This window comes from Mauremys reevesii, linkage group 7, assembly GCF_016161935.1.
Source record: "Mauremys reevesii isolate NIE-2019 linkage group 7, ASM1616193v1, whole genome shotgun sequence".
NCBI classification, from domain to species: Eukaryota; Metazoa; Chordata; order Testudines; family Geoemydidae; genus Mauremys; species Mauremys reevesii.
In genome coordinates this window covers 94,905,579-94,924,211 of record NC_052629.1, presented here as the reverse complement: position 1 = coordinate 94,924,211, position 18,633 = coordinate 94,905,579, and the positions used below count along the sequence as shown (strand labels likewise).

The 18,633-nt window shown below is 58.4% G+C and overlaps 2 protein-coding genes across 6 annotated transcripts; both read right to left on the bottom strand.

The window, feature by feature from the left end:
- Window positions 1-1,433: 1,433 nt before the first annotated feature.
- LOC120368736 (prospero homeobox protein 1-like) lies at window positions 1,434-18,498 on the bottom strand. Of its 2 annotated transcripts, XM_039481190.1 has the most exons (6): window positions 17,247-18,498; window positions 10,296-10,473; window positions 5,001-6,003; window positions 3,199-3,306; window positions 2,615-2,809; window positions 1,434-2,305 (listed from the first exon to the last, which is right to left on the bottom strand). In XM_039481190.1, exons 2-6 carry the CDS (start codon window positions 10,307-10,309, stop codon window positions 2,120-2,122), a joined length of 1,506 nt encoding a protein of 501 aa, XP_039337124.1. In that variant the 5' UTR covers window positions 10,310-10,473; window positions 17,247-18,498; the 3' UTR covers window positions 1,434-2,119. The 2 variants fall into 2 exon arrangements, with proteins under 2 accessions (XP_039337124.1, XP_039337126.1); XM_039481192.1 differs by lacking the exon at window positions 17,247-18,498 and having other exon boundaries at window positions 3,199-3,300; window positions 10,296-12,169.
- Window positions 12,495-17,240, bottom strand: SAC3D1 (SAC3 domain containing 1). 4 transcript variants are annotated; one of them, XM_039481194.1, is made up of 3 exons: window positions 16,906-17,240; window positions 14,394-14,960; window positions 12,495-13,630 (listed from the first exon to the last, which is right to left on the bottom strand). In XM_039481194.1, exons 1-3 carry the CDS (start codon window positions 16,916-16,918, stop codon window positions 13,167-13,169), a joined length of 1,044 nt encoding a protein of 347 aa, XP_039337128.1. In that variant the 5' UTR covers window positions 16,919-17,240; the 3' UTR covers window positions 12,495-13,166. The 4 variants fall into 4 exon arrangements, with proteins under 4 accessions (XP_039337128.1, XP_039337130.1, XP_039337131.1 ...); XM_039481196.1 differs by lacking the exon at window positions 16,906-17,240 and adding an exon at window positions 15,488-16,890; XM_039481197.1 differs by lacking the exon at window positions 16,906-17,240 and adding an exon at window positions 15,419-15,441.
- Window positions 18,499-18,633: the final 135 nt, after the last annotated feature.

Sequence of the window (18,633 nt, the reverse complement as noted above, 5' to 3'; positions counted from 1 at the left end):
ACCTTTAGCTTCTGCTGAGAAATCCTCCCCCACAGGAGCTAGGGGACAGGATTCCACAGCATGGGGGCGGCTCCAGGCTTGTGGGCTGCCAGCAGAGAGAGAGGTTTGCAGCACCTTGGGCTTTGAGGCCATCATGCTAACAACAGCCCTCCCTCCCCCCATGGTTAATCGGGGGTATTAATCTGGCCATTTGCAGCTGGGCCAGGCAGGGAGATTTGTGATTTTAAAATGCACCACCAGCTGTTCAGCCACCTGAGCAGGGCAGCCATTTAATTAATAGGGATCCAGACTGGGGGTGGGGGAATTGTCCGCCGCACTCACTCTGTCTGTCTCTCTCTTTCTCCACACTTCCTAACCCCCCACAAGTTGGCAGTGTCTCATCCTCAGGGGCATCAGCAAATCATCATCCCACTGCCCCCCCTCAAAGGCAGTATCAGATCACTGGAGGCCTGACTCCAGTCTCAGGCCTGGTACTGTTTGTGTACAATAGTGTCTAGAGACCCCCCTAGAGATCGGGGCTCCAGCATGCCAGTCACTGAGACTGGGGCCCCCATCATGCCAGGCGCTGCACAGACCCCAAATGAGATGGGGGTCCCATTTTACCCAGCATTGCACAAACACACAGCAAGAGACAGTCCCTGCCCCAAAGAACCTAAGCAGACAAGGGGTAGGATAATTGTCCCCATTTGATGGGGAAGCCAAGGCATGGAAAGGTTATGTGATATGCCCGAGGTCACACGAAGTTTGGCAGAGCCAGGTGTCCTGACTCCCAAGGTAGTGCCCTAACCACTGCACAACACTGCCTTCAAATTCCTCTCGAGCCAGAACCCCACACCAGGGGAGTATGAATTGCTGATGTTCTGGGCTCACACACAGGCCTCTGGGGAGGTCGATCCGGCACATGCACCCACTGGAATTTAACCCCAGTCCCAGCCCAGCCCCAGGAGACAGACAGCAGCTTTTCAATGTGTCTTTATTGTCAGGGTCCAGAGGGAGCGTGAAGTCTCAGCAATACATACACTGGGAAGCACAAGCCCCTCTCCCCACCCATCCCACCCCTCTCCCTCCTTCCACAGGCCTCAGACCCCTGGATGTGGGCAAGGGCAGCCACTAACACAAACCACCCGCTGCCAGGGCCGGCTTTAGGCCAATTCCACCAATTCCCCCGAATTGGGCCCCGCGCCTAAGAGGGCCCCGCGCCCAGTGAGAATCCCTTCCCTGGCTAGAGGCGCCTTTTTAATTTTTACTCACCTGGCGGCGCTCCGGTTCTTCGGCAGCACTTCTGCGGTGGGTCCTTCGCTTGTTCTGGGTCTTCAGCGGCACTTCGGCGGTGGGTCCTTCAGTGCCGCCGAAGATCTGGAGCAAGTGAAGGACCCGCCGCCGAAGACTCGGAACACTGCCCGGTGAGTACAAGCCCCACGTGGTTTTTTTGCGTGTTTTTGGTTTTTTATTTTGTCTTCCCTGCCGGGGCTCTGTCGAAACCGTTCGAACTGGGCCCCGCACTTCCTAAAGCTGGCCCTGCCCGCTGCTTAGGCTGTGGATGGGCCCCATGTGGGTACTGTTCCTAGCTGTAGATCCCACCCCAAGAAGAAACTTTCACCCACACCTGGTCTGTGCTCCCAATGCCACCTGCCTACCTCACTGCTGGGATCCCTCCCGGGCTCCACGCCCCACCCCACACTACTGAGATCTCTCTTCTGGCCCCACCCACAGCCTGTACTCCCCACACCACCTCCCCCCCAAATTGCTGGAATCCCTTCTCCATCCCCATCCCCCGCCTGGGCTCCCACAAGCCTGCTTCCACCATGCTGTACCTCCCATGCTGCCGCCTCCCGCCCCTACTGCTGGGATCCCTCCCCCATCATTTCCTGTGCTCCCCATGCTGCCTGCCTCCCCCACTGCTGGGATCCCTCCCTGGCCTGCACACCCCACACTCTCCCAATGAAACCACCTCTGATATGTGTGGGGAGGAAAATTTTGAAACATGGGTGGTGTCAAGGCCACTCCTACCTCAGCCAGCAACTTAGTGACATAGTGGATCACATCAGAAATAAATTACCAGAGCCCTCCTCCCCTGCCCCCCGCCAAGGACCCCAACTCTGGAGCACCCCTCCCCCAGTCACTCATGCACAGTGTCCGGCAGGCCGTGGGGGGATTTGAAGGCATCAGGGATGTCGCATTCCAGTTTGCAGATAACCTTGTAGATGGATTTCTTCCAGGAGGGGTCAGCATCACAGCCCTGGGAGATGGCACTAAAGAACTCACGCAGGGTGATCTGGGAGACCTCCAGGAACTTTCTGGGGATCTGGGTGGGGGGAAAAAAGACACAAGGGCATCACCCCATCAGGAATGGTGAAGCTTGGTGCAGGAGGGGTTTATCTGGGCTCTTTTATTCTTCCCCCAAGGTCAGTTTCCTCTTGTCAATTGCTCCTACGCTGCCAAGATCACCCCAGGACTGCACTCCTCACCTCAGGTGGAATCCCTCCCCAATCCCCACCTTGGCCTGTGCTCCACTTCCCATCCACTTGGCCCACTGATGGGGCTCCTCCCAAATCTCCACCCGGTCTGCGCACCCCACGTTGCCTGCCTCCCTGCTGCCGGGTCCCCTGCCCACCTCGTAGTCATTGGCTTTGTTGTAGTGCTGGTTGAGGACACGTGCCAGCTCCGAGTCCCGGGTGACAGTCAGCGTCTCAGCGCTGAGCACGCCATCACTCAATGCTTGGCGTGAGAACTTCTCCATCTGGATGTAGAAGAACTCCCGGAAGTTGCTGAACCACTTGATGAGCTGGGATGTGATGCAGCGATTGAACTAGGGGGACGGCAAGAGGAGAGAGACATTGCCATCAACACAGCCCTGGGCCTCAGTCCCCCAGTTCACCTTCCCTGCCCTCCAACTCTCTGGGAAAAGGGATGTCCAATCCCCCTGTGCTGTCTCCTATGACTCTGGGAAAAGAGGAGGCTGATTCCTGTTCTGCCCATTCCCTGGCAAGGAGGGGTTGTGATCCCCCTGCCCTCCGCATCTCTCATCACATGATATACCTAAGTGTCTGTTTCTGGCAACAGGGTCAGAGGTGGGGAAGGGGCCAGGGACCCTCCCTCCACAGATGGATGCTGCTAGAGGACCTGCATGGGCCATAATCCATGGGGAGGGTCCATGGTCAAACTGTCCCAGAGTTGGGGAGGTTCTGAGGGACCCACCTTGACATCAGAGAAATAGGTCTTGAGTGTCCCGGAGCTGGGATAGCGAGTGTAGAAGAACATCAGCTTGGCCTTCTTCAAGTGCCCAGGGGTGAGGCCCTCCTGGGAATGACGGGGTTAAGGAGCAACCAGGGGAAGAGCTATAATGGGGGCACCTCAGTCAAAGGCCCTCCAGAGAGCAGACACCCCCCCCCCAAGAAAGCAGTGACCGCTGCCCACAAGCTGAGAATAGAACCCAGGAGAGTCCTGACTCCCAGCCCCTCTTCCCCATTGTACCCCACGAATTTCACCTCTCAATCTCTTATCCCTGCCCCGGCAGCTCAGCTCAGGCAGTCAAGGGAGACGGGGGTCAGTGGAGGGCAGGTTGTGTGTGTGGGCTGAATATGTGTGGAGCAGTGCGTTTGGGGGGTTTCAGGGGAGGGGGCGGCATGGGGGAGGCAGTCAGGGAGGGGCAGTGTGTAGGGTGGGGGATAGTTGAGGGAGGGGGCAGCGTGTAGGGCAGGAGGCAGTCAGGAGGGGGGCAGCGTGAATGGCGGGGGACAGCAGGGGGAGGAGGCAGTGTGTAGGGCAGTGTGTATGCTAGAGGGCAGTCAGGGGAGGGGGAAGCGTGTAGGGAGGGAGGAGGTTGAGGGAGGAGGCAGTGTGTAGGACAGGAGGCAGTTGCGGGAGGGGCAGTGTGTAGACCGTGGGGCAGCGGGGGGAGGGGGCAGCATGTACAGCAGGGGGAGGAGGCAGTGGGTAGAGCAGGAGGCAGCGGGGGAGGGGGCAGCGTGTAGGACGGGGGGGGGGGGCAGCGGGAGTGTCTTTGCCAGCCCACTCCCACTAATCCTGAGGATTATTCCCAGCAGGTGCCTAGTGGGTTTCAGGAGGAAGCTGTTTCCGAGCTGGTGCAATCAGCTTAGGGTCCGGCTCAGCCTGGTTAATCATTAAACCTACCCCGGGCCTCAGGGGACTAGCGGTGGGTGGGTGGTGTTGGGGGAGCAGGTGATGCTAACACCTGCCCTGCCAACGCCTCACAGGTGGCAGCAAGATGTGAGCAGGTGTGGAGTGGAGCAGGGCAGGGCCATGGGAAGGGGTCTGGCTGAGCTAATGGCAGGGCTGTCAGTGTATAGGGTGTGCAGGAGGTGGGGGGACAGGAGTGTGTGTTTGGGGTGTGGTGTATGCAGCATATGGGCTGGGGGAGGGAGAAGGAAGAGGCTGTGTGGGGATGTCCAGGTCAGTACGTGTATATGAGGCAGGGGCCAGTGTGTGGGAGTTCAGCAGGGGGATGCCTGTGTGTGGGTCTATGGGAAACAGTGTGTGCATGGATGGTGAATGTGTGTAGGTTGGTTTGGGGCAGGGTGTGTGTGGGGGGTGGGTCAGTAGAGGATAGGTTGTGTGTGGGGAATGAATATGTGTGGGTTAGTTGGGAGCAGGGTTTGGGGGGGCAGTGTGTATGTGTGGGTTGGGGGGCACAGTGTGTGGGTCAGTGTGTGCATGGGGAGTGAATGTGTGTGGGTTAGTTCGGGGCAGTGAGTGGGGGTCAGACTGTGTGAGTGGGTCAGTGTGTGCATGGGGGTGAATGTGTGTGGGTTAGTTTGGGGCAGAGTGTGGGGGGCAGGGCACGTATAAGGGGGTGAATGTGTGTGGGTTAGTTGTGGGCAGGGTGTGTGCATGTGTCAGTGGGGGACAGGATATGTGTGTGTGTGTGTGTGAGGTATGTGGGTTAGTTGGGGGCAGGATGTGTGTGGGGGGAAGTGGGGGGCAGGGATCAGACCCTCTCCCCACTCTACCCTGAGTCCTGGCTGGCTACTAAAGGATATTGAGGGCTTGTAGAGGGCTGGCTCCAGGCCATGGTGCGTCTCTGTGGCCTGGCTCTTGGGGAGCTGGCGGTCAGTCGTCCCTGCCAACTGGAAGAGGGCACAGTGCGGCTGCAGCAGGTGGCGTGAGGACAGCTTGGTGCGCAGGCTCACACCCTCCCAGTAGGCCTCTCCCGCTGCTCTGTCCTTGAAGGCCGACAGGTATGGGGGCACAGCCATGGGCTGGGGGAAGGTGCCAGCCACCAGCTCAGGGGGAGCACGGGGCAGGCTCTTCCTCACCACTAGGGGCAGTGCCTCTGTCTGGTCACTTGGGTAACTGCAGGGGGGCTCCTCCGGTGGGGGTTGCTGGCGGGCAAACACCTGCACGACTGTGTCCACCACCTGGGTCATGGCTGCCCCAAGCTCCTCCTTCAGGGCCTCAGCCAGGGTGCCAGGGTGCCTACTCCCTCCCCCAGGATGCTGGGTGCTGGCTCCAACTCTGCCTGGCTCCTGGGACCAGGCTGCCCCCATATTGCTTCCTTCCTCTCGGGCCACCCCGCTGTAGATCTGGCACAGTTTCTCCTGCAGCTGGAACACTTGCTCACGCATCTTCTCCAGCTGCTGCTTGAGCTGGCTCCGCTCCTGGGCCCGGCGGGAGCGGCCGTACCCGGCGCCCCCTTCTTCCAGGCCCCCATCACGGTACGAGCTGCTGATGCTGCACACAATGTTCTCTACCCGGGCCCGCTTGGCCCAGGCAAAGTCCTTGGAACCTTCTGGATCCAGACTCCTCTTCGCCGGGACCTCCCCGTCTCCCTGGGAAGACTCGCCCGAGTCACAGGCCTCTGCCAGCTTGGCCTTCACACTCCTGCGCAGCCATTGGGAAATGAGAGCACTGTCAGGGTAAGGGCCCGCCATGTCACCGCAGCCCCTAGGTTGGCTTAGCTGGTAGGCAGGGCCCTCCAACTGCTGCTCCTCTAGCCGCTCCAGCTTGAGATTGGTGCCGGAGAAGGACATCGTTGTTGGGAGTCTGCAAAAAAGATCGGACACATGGGAGTTGGGGAGTCTGTCGTGCACCGTGCTCCCTCCTGCAGCACAGCGCTCCCAGTACCGCTCTGGGGCATTAGGGTCAACATTGAATACAAGGGGAGAGCACCCCCTACTGAGAACCTGCCCCACTCCTTGCAGCGCAGTGCCCCCTAGCACCACACTAGGGCAATGGGATCAGCACTGATGGTGAGGGGAGAGCGCCCCCTACTGACTCCCCCAACCTGCTCCTTCTTTGGCTTTTCTCAGTGGATCCTGCTCTGCATTGGGAGGGGAGGGGGGAGTCTGTCTCAACCCCAACCTAAGCATGGGGCAGAAGCAGGGAAGGGGTTAATACAGCTGGCTTGTGCAGAGATCCCAGCTGGTGGACCTTGGGCTGGCAGATTGGGGGAGGGTACAGGGCCATTTAAGGGCTGTAGGCAGAGATGCCAGTGGGGCAAAGGTTCCCTCCCCCGCCCCCCCAAGCAAACTCTCCCCATCATGGTCCCTGGCCAAAACAAACAGATCCCTTGCTGCTCCCTGAGAAGGCAGCTGGGAGACGCGTGTAGGCCTGATGCAAACCTAACAGCTCCCTGTTCTGCACCACACACAGTGCCCCCAACCCTCCACAACTCCCACATCGCCTGCTGAGATCCCTGTCCCCACATCCACCCAGGCCTGAGCTATGGCAGATCTCCTAGTTCCCCCTCTGAGAGAGCCCTGTCCCCCTTCCAGCAGCCCCCCTCCAGCCTCGCCTCTGCTGAGATCCCCTCGCTGCCCTAGGCTGTGGCAGGCCATTCTGCCCCCCATGCCTGGGCTATGACAGCCCCACCTTGACCCCTGCAACCCCTCCGGTTGAGATCCCTGTTCCCCAGTGATCCCCCAGGCCTGGGCTAGGCAGCCCTTGCCTCAGACCCCCCTCCCCGACTCCTACATGGCCAGGAGGCTGCTCCCCATTTTGTTACCCTGACACAAGAGTGCAACTCCCCCTCCTCGCAGCCCCCTCCCAAACCCCTTGGAACAACTACTAGGAATAGGCTGTGTTGTGGGTAGAAAGCAAGAGGCTGGGGCAACGGGCACTAACAACCCCCACAGTGTTGGCTGGAGGGGGGCAGCATGGGGATTCTGGGATCTGTGGCTCTCACGCTGGCTAAACTTTATAGTAAACAGATAACCCCCTGCCTCCCTTCTGCCCCCCCTGCATCCCCCAAACCAGACCCTGCCTCCCTCAGCATCCTCCACCTGTCTCCCCCAAGCCAACCCCTGCATCCTCCCACCCAGACCCTGCTTCCTTTCAGCCCTCCTACATCCTCCACCCAGACCTTCCCTGCTTCCTTGCATTTCCCACCCCAGCTCTCCCCTAACCCCCTGCCTCCAAGCCTCTTCCTGCACCCCCCCACAGACCTCCACCCTGACCTTCCTACCCCCCAACCCTGCACCCCCTCATCACCCCCAATCCCTCAGCAACCCTGCTTCATCCCCTGTACCCCACCCCCAGACCTTCCCTGGCCCCAAACCCTGAACATCACCTGACCCAGACTCTGCACCCAACTCCCAGCCTTCCCCTGCTCCCTGCATGCCAACCCTTATATTCCAATTCCAGCTTCTCCTCACCCAGAGCCTGCCTCCCCTCAACTCCCCCACCCTGCTCCTGAACCCCCATGCCCGCTATTCCACCCCTCCCCAGCATCTCTGGGGGGCCCTGGAAATCCCCAGTTGACTCTGCCCCTTTTGCCCATGCTGGCACCGGAAGGCAGGTGCCAGGGGCAGATGGTATTCTGACTCACCGCTTGGCAGGTGCCCACCCTGGGGAGAGACCCAGCCCCGATCCCTGATGCCAGCTAGTCTCTGCCACACTGATTGACAGAGCCTGGAAGGACCTGGGTCATTCCTCTGGTGACATCACACCACGGGGACACAGCCCCACGTGGGGGGAGGGGAATGCCAGTAGCAGGGGAGGAGCTGAACCATGATTGGGCAGAGGGTTATCCCCTTGTCAATCCTGGGCCAGAGTGGGAGGAGGGACAAGCTGGACCCAGATGCCAAAAGGAAGAGCCAAGTCCTGGAGACCAGAAGGAGGGAAGGAAATGCTAGGAAACAAGTGAACACAGGAACCCACTCCCCTCCCAGAACTGAGGAGAGGACTCAGGAGTCCTGACTCCCAGCCCTCCACTCTAACCCATTGCACCTTGCTCCCCGCCCAGAGCCGAGGATAGAACCCAGGTGTCCTGACTCCCAGCCCCCCTGCTCTAACCCATTGCACCCCACTCCCTTCCCAGAGCTGGAGGGAGAACCCAGAGTCCTAACTCCAAGCTTCCACCCCTGACCCTGTCCCACCAGAGCCCACTGCACTTCCGGAGCTCAGATAGAACCCAAGAATCCTGACTCCCAGCTGCCCCTGTCTCCAGATCCTTGGCTACAACCCTCGCCTCCCAGCTGCCACTCTGAGGTGCTGTAAATCACACCATAAATACAACAGTACTTCCCCTGGGGCAGCTGGCAGCCGGGGCAGCCTCGGAGCAGGAGGGGACCTGCCAGAATCCAAGGGGCCACAGAGTGAGTGTGTCTGTGTGTGTAGGGTAAGGGGTCAGGATCAATGAGACCCAGGTGGGGTGGGGGAGAGGGAATCAACAGGGTCTGGGGGGTCCTAGATGGTTGGGATCTGTGGAGTCCCTGGAGGAGGGAAGGGGACAGGGAGAACGGCAGCCTAAAACTGACATTTATGGGGCAGCTGTTCAAACAGACAACCCCCTCCCCTAAACACATGTACCCACTCGCATTCAGACACCCTCCTCATGCACAACCACACCCAGTGCTCACAGGGAGGCGTACCCACACTGCCTCACATAGGGCCCACTATCAAGCTGCCCCCACTCCCCTCCCTGAATGGGGACAGAACCCAGGCTTCCTGCCACCCAAGCCCTGCTGTTCCAACTACAAGACATCACTCCCATCCCTGTGGCGGGGACAGAACCCAGGAATCGTGACTCCCATATCTCCAACCCTCAGTGCTCCACCCTGCTCCCCTGCCCCCAGGGTCTTTAAGGGTCTCTTTCCCCCCTCACCCCAGACCCGCTCCCCAGGGCTGGTGTAATGAGCTAACCCTGGGAGAAGCCTTTAGCCAACCCATCAGGAATGCGGGTGGGATTAGTCTGGGTCTGTGGCTGCCACAATAGCCACCCAGCCCCATACGGTGGGTGGCAGGCCAGGGCTTAGGCACAAGTGCTGTGTCTGCTCCTATATTCACGTCTCGATGCGTCCAAAGGATTTGTGCCCCCCCGCACCGCCTGGCCCATTCACTGCCTCCATTCAGCCCTTAATCTCCAGCCCCCACCCCGCGCCTCTTGTTTTCTGCTTGCTGGCATTATCAGGGCCTGTTTTCATGCCCCTTTGACACAGCCAGAGTTCCAGGGACCCACAGGGTCTTTGTACAGAGCTGCATGCCCCAGTGGAGGGAGTTGTTCCCCTGGGGGTAAGGGGGGGAAGTCTTGGCTCTTCCCAGTCCCTCTCCTCCCATGGATCTGGGAATAGAAGTCTTGACTCCCAGCAGCCCTGCTGTGATCACTAAACTCCACTCTCCTGCCCATAAGGTCTTTAAGCGTCTAGTCCCCCCACCCACGCACCTGCCCTATATCTGCTCCCTGCCTGGGGCAATTCTGGAAGGTGCACAGGGTGGCAAACTCCCTTGCACACTGGCATACAGATCCTCCTGGTTCTCTGTGACCAGTGCCATAGATGGCCCATGGGACCAGAGACCTGCCAGCTCCTTTCACGTGTGAACACACGGTACCCATTGAGCCAGGCACTGACCCACAATGGGGATCCGAACCCTTGTCATGCTGAGTGCTGCAGACCCATGACTGAGATTGGGGCCCCTGTGGTTCTGAGTGCTGCACAATCCCCAGCTGGGACTGGGGTCCCCTTTGGGTCAGGCACTGCACAGACACAGAGTGAGAGAGTCTCCTGCCCTGAAGAGTTTGCAGTCATGGCAAAAGGCAGGATTATTCTTCCCATTTGTCAGACAGGCAACTTGAGTCACCAAGTGGATGACCACCCATGGAATTGCAGCAGAGCCAGAAACTGAACCCAGCTGTCCCGAGTCCCAGGCCAGCGGCCTAGCCCCTGGAGCACCACCTTAAAGGGAAGATGTGACCCATCTGGATCATTGCGGAACAGAGTCACCTGCTCTGATGATGGCAAAATTCCCCAGACTAATAAAAGCTCCAGATAAGCAGATGCATAAATCTCCTGGGAGAGACAAGCCCCTCATCCATTACCTGAGGATCTGTCACTTACCCTGTCACACACATCGCAGGCAGGAGTTTCCCAGGGGCTGGAAGGTCCCAGCTTATCAGTCCCAGCTGGGCCCCGTGAGAACATGGGCCTCCAGTTCCTCTTGAGAGGCTGCTGCGTGTTTGCCTGAGTTGTTTTAAGATTTAATTGGACACCATAAAGGGGAGGGAGGGAGAGGCACCTTGGAGGGAAATAAACACAGCTCAGATTCTCAGGCTGTCGGATTCTGAGTTATAGACACCCCCCACCCATCCTGGGGATACACAAGGGTGCCTGGGAATGGGACATGGGGTTTTTCCTATCTAGATGGTGCTAGCTAGCTCCAGTCTGGCCCCAGAGTGGGAGACTGGCTGGCTCAGGAGGCCTGGGAATAGGATACAGCACCTTTCACCTCTAGGGGGCGCTGGCTTCTATCCAGCCCCAGGTGAGGGGGACTGGCTAGCTCAGAGGGGTTGGGAATGGGATATGGGTCCTTTCCTCTTCAGGGGACGTCAGCTTGGATCCAGCCACAGGGCAGGAAATGGAACATGGGGCCTTTCCCCTCTAAGAGGCACCAGCTCCAATCCAGTCCCAAAACAGGAGGCCTGGCTAGCTCAGGGGGGCTTGGGGATAGGATATGGGGCCTTTCCCCTATAGGGGGCCCTAGCTCAGATCTGGCCTTACGGCAGATAGACTGGCTGGTTCAGGGGGGTGGGGAATGGGACACAAACCTTTCCCCATCCCCATTACGGGGCGGTGGCTCTGATCCAGCCCCAGGCCAGGGGGACTCGCTGGCTCATGGGGGTGGGGAATGGCACAAGAGAACCGGCTCTGATCTGGCCCCAGGCCAGGGAGACCAGCGGGCTCCAGGGGGTGGGGAGTGGGAAACAGGAAACAGTGGGAAACCCCTTTTCTGGCTGAGCACACCCTCCTCAGGTCTCCGGCCTACGGCCTTCACCTCTCTTGGGGAGGAAACTTGTGATTCTCCTACTCTTGGCCTGGCTGCTGGGCTACAGCTGGGCCCATCGCGGGCCTGCTGGGTTCAAGCACTGGCAGATCTTCCCTCTGGGAGCCTGTGACTAGTGGGTTACAGCCACCCCAAAGAGCCTTCGTCAAACCCAGGTATTGATTACTGAACCACAGGAACAAAGCACAGAGGAAAACATTCTATCCCAACCAAAAGCCTAGGCGCGTGTCTGTGGCTCTCTTTCCTGGCGTCTAACCATGCTTCTGGTGGGCATCCTGGCAGGGCGCACTGCCCCCCACACCTCTACACAAGCAGGCCTCAGGCTTCAGTCTCAAAAACCTGGGTCTCTTTAAACCTTCCCAAGACTTGGGATTCCCACCCCCCTCCCAGAGCTGGGGATAGAATCCAAGAGTCCTGGCTCCCACCACAGCCCTTCCCCCACTCTAAACTATTAGTCCCTACTCTACTTTCTGAGATCCTCTGGGAAGGACCCGTGTGTGTCCCAACCCTCAGACACCACACACGCAACCCCCATTCCACACTCAAATTCACACACACACACACCCTGCCTCACAAAGCCCCCCACTTGTGAAACCTCACACACAACCCATCCCCCAGCAACACCATATGACTCCCCACATAAAACACAATGCAACCACACACAATCCCCCTAGACAAACGCAACCCCCCATTATCCCCAATGATTCATTCACTTCCCCTCATGCACCACCTCACAACACTACACACTCAGCTCCCCTAGACATTAACACAATGCTCCAGCATGGCAGACCGACACCACACAGACAGAGGTGGATTAAGGTTTTGTGGGGCCCTGGGCCAAAGCAAATAGGGGGCCCCTTCCCCACACCTTCTGCCTGTGGTCCCGCCCCTGTTCTGCCTGTGGCCCCACCCACAGCCTCAAACCTTGTGCCTCTTCCCCATAGCCCAGACCCTGTAAGCTCTGTCTCCCCCCCCCATCTCCACCAGGGCCCTGGGACCACAGCAGGAAGTGAGGACTCCCCCAGCCCTGAGGCCGCAGCAGGGAGCAAGAGCTCCTCCAGTCCTGGGGCTGCAGCCAGGGCCAGGAAGCTGGGGCTTCCCCTGCCCTGCCTGGCACTGCTGCCAGAGAGCTGGGTTGGGACGCAGAGACTCCCCCCGCCCCACCCCAGTGTTTGACTTCTGGGGGTGGGACTCCCCAATTGGCCGGGGCCCATGGGCCCACTGGCTAATCCACCGCTGCACAGACCCACAACCTCTTAAAAGTCAACATTTATTGTAAAACTGACTTCTGCTACCTCCAGACACCCCAAAATTCCAGTGGCGCTTTGGGCTGTGTCCTACATCTCCCCCTACCTCCCACCTGGGGCAGGGGACACTGGCTGCCATTCCATACAGCTCCCCACCATGTGGATCGGGGACCCCAAACCATCACACCAAAGCTCAGACTCCCACAAACTCCAAGATCTTAGCCAGCTTCCTGAATCGCAAACCCACAGGGCGGGGGTGTGTGGGGGGAGGCAAATTATCCAGCACAAGGGGTCAAATGCAGGAAGCCGAGCCCATCAACACACAAAGATCGCCCAGAACCATCCAGTTGCACTAGGCACAAGTAAGTTACTTCCTTTAGCCCCCTTTTATGCACGGTGAAAATGAGGCAAAGGGAGTGGCTTGGCAGAGGTGACACACAGAGAATCAGTGACCGAGCCACTAAGAGAACCCAGCAGTCCTGGCTCCCAGTCTCTTACTCTAAATCTGATTCCTCTTTCATTGCAAGGAGGAGAACCAGGAGCCCTTCCCAGAGCCAGCAATAAAACTCATAAATCCTGACTCCCAGTCCAGCCAACTAGACCTCACTCCTCTCCCAGAGGCAGGGACGGGAACTCAGGAGTCCTGGCTCCCATCCTCACCCCCCAAGTCTCTCCAGACCATTAGCTACAGGCATCTTCAATGACCTCCAGCAGGGGGGCCGCCCCTCGTTTACTGTCCACTAGTAGCTGCGAGGGGCCATGGACCAGAATGCCTGGGTCCCGGAAAGCTGCTCTCTGGAAGACCACGGCTCCATCCAGCACCGTGAGCCCATGATGGCGGCACAGCTCTGCCATCTCCTCAGGGCTGTCCACTGCCAGCAGCTGGGCAAGCCAGGTCAGAGGGCAGCGACAGTTCCTGGCACTGAAGCCGTGGCTAAAGGTGAGCAGTGCCAGGCGCCGAGCGGGGCCCAGGTGCCGATGGAGGGCACAAATCGGCAGGTAGGGCAGGGCCTGCACCAGGCGGAAAAACCGTGCCCAGTTGCGCTCCAGGTAAGCCCAGTTGACAGCTAGCGCCGTGCGGAGTTCAGGGGAGGCCCGGACAGGGTCTGGGAGCTGCAGGACCTGGCGCAGGGCTTCCGGGAAGCCTAGGGTGGAAAAGAGGCAAATCAGAGCAGCGCTCCCTGAGCCCCCCACTGCTGCTCCTTGCAGCACAGCACCCCCCTGCGGAGCTCCCCACAACTCCCTGCAGCACAGGGCCCCTACTGAGATCCCCCATCCTGCTCCCTGCAGCACAGTGCCCCTCCCTGACTACATTCCCCTCTCCCTGTCATCTGGCTCCCTCTGAGCCCCTTGCACCATTCTCTGCAGTCCAGCACCCCCTACTGAGCCCTCTGTGCCACCCCATGCAGCACAATGCTCTCTTCTGAGCCCGCACTTCTCCCTGCAGCACAGCACAGCACCCCCTACTGAGCCCCTGCCCCCTCTCTGCAGCCCAGCGTCACCCACTGATCTACCCACATTGCTCCCTGCAGCACAGTACCTCCTAGCACCGCACTGGGGTCAGCACTGACTGTCAGGGGAGAGTGTCCCCTACTGAGCCCCTGACCCTGGTCTCTGTGGCACAGTGCCCTCTACTGAGCCAACACGCTATTCCCTGCATCACAGTACCCCCTGCTGAGCAACACGTCCCACTCTCTGCAGCACAGCCCCCCCTACTGAGCAATGCATGCAGCACAGCGTGCCCTACTGACCAACTCACTTTGCCCTATGCAGCACATCGCCCCCTCCTACTCCCTGCAGCATAACACACACACCCCCAAGACCTCCCCCGAATTCTACCTGCAGCATAGCGACCCCTACTGACTCCCTCCTGCTTCCTGCAGCACAGCACCCCCTAGTGCTGCTCACCCAGGTTGTAGAGGAGGAAAAGGGCCTGGAAGGCTGGCTCCCTGTGATGACAGCTGTCCCGGTAGCAGCGCCGCAGCCAGCTGAAGCACTCCTGGAGCTGGGTGCGATGGAGGTGGGGGTCGAAGCGGGCAGGAGGTTCCTGGCACAGCTGGTAGCCGGCATGGAGCAGGTAGCCCAGTGATCGCTCCAGCAGGGCCACGCATGGAGCCCCTTGCAGCCGCTGCAGCGTGGCATCCTGGTGCACAGCACGCAACCGGTCGGAGATGAAAGCATGGACCTCAGCTGAGGGCAGGTCAGCTTGTGGCGCCACCTGGCCCAGCAGGTAGCGCACAGTGGCCAGCAGCACTGGGGCAGGGCGCAGCTCCTGGGGCTGGGGCAGCTCCTTGCCAGCAGCTGGACGGGAATACTCCTTCACCACGCGGGCAGGGTCACCCTGCCGCGTCCCCTCCCGCAGCTCCAGCCGGTGCAGGCGGCCCTGGCGCTCCCGCTGCGCCAGCTCACCCAGTGAGCACATCCCAGGGCATGTGCCCTCTGGGAACTCATCTGTACCCCCCATTGGCCAGGCACCTGCAGCAGAGAGAGAGAGTGAGAGAATCTGGGGGGGGGGCAGGGGGTTCCCACAGCGCACGGGGCAAGATGAGGAGAATCAGGTCCTCCCAGTGGGGACTTTGAGGAAGGGCAGGTCTGAGGTAAGGGCCCCTCCTTGTGGGGCCTGGCAGGTGGGTGATTTGAACTAGGCCTCTGGTGGGTCCTAGGAGGAGACCTGGGAGTCAGGGCTGTCCCTGTGGGAGAACTGGACCAATCCCAGCAGCCCCCCAATTATATCCTCCTCCCCCCACAGACCTGCCCAATGCTAGGGATAAAATCCAGGAGCCCTGACCCCGCCCCCCGCTCTCACCACTAGACCCCACTCTCCTCCCAGCGCTGAGGCTAGAGCCCAATCGCCCTTCCCCCCAACCGAGGAGCCTTCCCTGGGTCCCACAATGCCCTACGGCCTCGCCCCCCGCGCCTTGCAATTCCCCCACAATGCACTGCGCCAGAGGCTGCTTCTCCCTTGCACAGGCAAACAGCCCATCATCATCATGTGATCTCACCATCCAATCCCAGCTGTGCAGGGCCCGGGGCGGGGAATGCTGCTGGATGGTCCGTTAGAAGGGGGGGCGGGCGCGCGCTCGGGACACCTGGGTTTTATCCCTGGCTCTGGGAAGGGTCTAGCGGCTTAGAACAGGGCAGCTGTGAGCCAGGACGCCTGGGTTCTATTCCCAGCTCTCCCCTCGGGGCACTGGGAGGGAGTTCTTGTGCCCCAGTTGTTCCCACCCGAGTTGGCAGCTGTGTGCTTTGTTTCCTTGCTGCTTGCAAAGTGCTTTGCAGTGGTGAGCAGGGAAGGGAACTCCTGGATCTCCTGCTCCAGCCATCAGGGCAAGGAGACCACATCCCCTCCAGAAGAGGAACCTAAGTACCACCATGCCAGGGGGCCCATTTAGCCTGGTATCCTAGCTCCCAGAGCAGCCTGGCCCAGCTGCTTGAAAGGCAGGTGAAGGAGCCCTTTGGGAATGACATAAGTGGATCACAAGGGCAAGTTCCTCCTGACCCCAATTAGTCAGGAGTGAGCTCTTGCCCTGAAGTATGAGGGTTTCTGCTCTTTCCCAAAGCCTAGGTGACATTTTAATCCTTGCTCTGGATGTTCTCGTTATTCAGATCAACATCCAGTTCTGGTATTAATCCCTCTAACTTGGTTTCAATGAGACCTTGTGGCAATGAGTCCCACAGGCTAACAGTGTGGAGACATACGATCAGACTCACACTCCCTCACTGACCAGAATTCACCCACACTTTCAGCCCCCAAGAAAGCCATAAATCCAGGTTGCAGCCACACACCAGGACACTGAAAAACCAGGGAGGTTTCTTTCCATTGACCCACACCCTCCATGGCCCAACTTTCTCAGACACATGAGGGGTGGGAAATGTACAGATAAAATACATTTAACACCAAGAATCAAGACTCCTGGATTCTACTCCTGGCTTTGGGAGGGGACTGGGGACCAGTGGTTAGAATAACAGGGTCAGGACTCCTGGGTTCTAGTCCCAGCTTTGGGAGCTGAGAGTGGTCTAAAGGGGGCTGGGAGTCAGGCTTCCTGGGTTCTTTTTCCAGGTTTGGGAATACAGTGGAATCTAATGGGTTGGGAGGAGGCCAGAGAATCAGGTCTCCTGGGTTTTATTCCCAGCTCTGGGAGCAGGGGTGGGGGGAGGAGGAGACAGGACTCCTGAGTTTTTTTATTCCAACTTATGAGAATCCAAAAGACAGCAACTCTCCAGAACTGTCAGCTCTCTCTGGCTCTGAGGAGCCCATCAGAGTAGTTACAAGCTTCAGAAACATTAAAGGATGTACCCTGACAGTACTCTGAAACTGAGGCAGAGATGGGAAGTGACTTGCCCAAGGTCAGACCCCAAGTCTGTGACAGCACCAGGAATCAAATCCATGTCTCTGGAGTCCGAGTCCTGGGGTCTTAACCACAAGACCGCATGGAAAGGCTCCATCTAATCCTTCTCTATGGTAGTCACAGTTGAGAGTCATCAGGAGGGGGACTGAACTCAGGCCACAAGAGAAATGCCATTGGCTGGTGGCAGCAGTAATAAGCCCTCATCCGTTGTGTGGACCAGGTAAAACACAGAGAATCTGGTCATTACCCAAGCAAGGCTGTGAGAGACAGAAAACCCTAAGGATTCCCCACAACAGTTAAGATTACAAATTAAAAATGCCCCCTGGGGTAAATAATTCACCCTCTTCTCTTCATCTCCCAAAACAAGACATCCCCACCCCCCAACATTTCCCCATCTCTGGGTGAGGCTCACCTGCTTCTCTGAACCAAAAGCTGTTTGATGGGTAGCTAAAAGGATTCAAGATGGAGGGTGGTGTATTTCTAGATTAAGTCCCACCCATAGGCAGGATTTACCTGGGAGGGTGGGGCTGAGAACTTTATATATTGATGAGAGCCACTAGGCTAGTTCTAGATTGACTGAGGAAGGAGAGTGGAGCTAGTCAGGTGGCCAATCTATATGACCTTGGTGTGTGGGGATACAAAGAGTTCCTGGCATAGGAGGAAATGGTGAAGCCTGGTATGGCGGGAGGAGCAAAGAGGGTACATAAAGGCCCTGGTTTGTGGGAAGTAGAAGGCACACAGAATCCCTGTCATAGGGGAGAGGAGAATGGAGAACATGCACATATTCTGGCCTGGAGGAAAGGAAAAGGGGGGCACCCAGAGCACTTGGTATGGGGAGAGGGGTGAGGGGGAGTCACCATGAGTCCTCAAAATAGAGGGTTGTGACTCAAAGACCTCTCAATGCCAACTGGCAGAGGGTACAGTGATACATAGGGGCACAGGGATCCCCAGAGTTCACCAAAAAGGTCATGCAAGGTCTCTACTAGAAGCCTGTGTCACACTGGTCGCCAAAATAATTGTGAGATGGATGTATGGAAAACGTGAGGAGTTGTGGCTATGCTGAAAATTGTGTTCTCTAGACCTTGTAGTTAAAGGCAGAGCACTCAAAAGCAGTGTGGGAGGCACCTATCTCCCTGGTGGGCCATTGTGTGTGTCCCAGGAGAAGTCTGCCAATGCACTGAGTCCAATGAAGAGCTTGTGGAGTCTTCAGGAAATTAACAGTAAGAGGGAAATGGGGGTTCAGTCTGGTATTTCTGGGGGTGCAGCAAGATGCCCTGGCATGCCACAATCTGCGAAGACTGGCTGCCAGCAGGCTTGAGCTTATGAAAGGGGGATCTCAGCCATGCTGGCTGAAAAGGCTGGGAAAAGGACTTGGGGCAAGCTGTCCTGCAGATGGAGCAATGTCTTGTGAGTTAAGTCTAGGCATGCAAGGATTTTGTTTTCTCTGTAACCAAGATTGTTTCCAATATTCTTCCTGTCCCTCATTTGAGTCTCTCTCCTCTGCTAATAAAGGAGGCTTGTTTTCACTCTGACTGGCTAACTGCTGGACGTTCAGCGGAGCAGGGAGCTGGAGGTGATTCTTGGAAGTTGCTGTGTGCTGCTCTTGCAGGCATGGCAAAGCTGAGTGTGCCCAGTGGGTCGGGGCTGGGCACTCCAGGGCAACAGGTGTAGGAGCTGGAGGTCAGTGTGTGCTGAGGACAGACTGGAAGGCCGGGCTTGTGTTGCCAGAGGTGGGGGGGCTGCTTCATGACAGGCATAGACAAGACCCCCTCAGGTGAAGGGCAGGTGGCAGTGAGGTG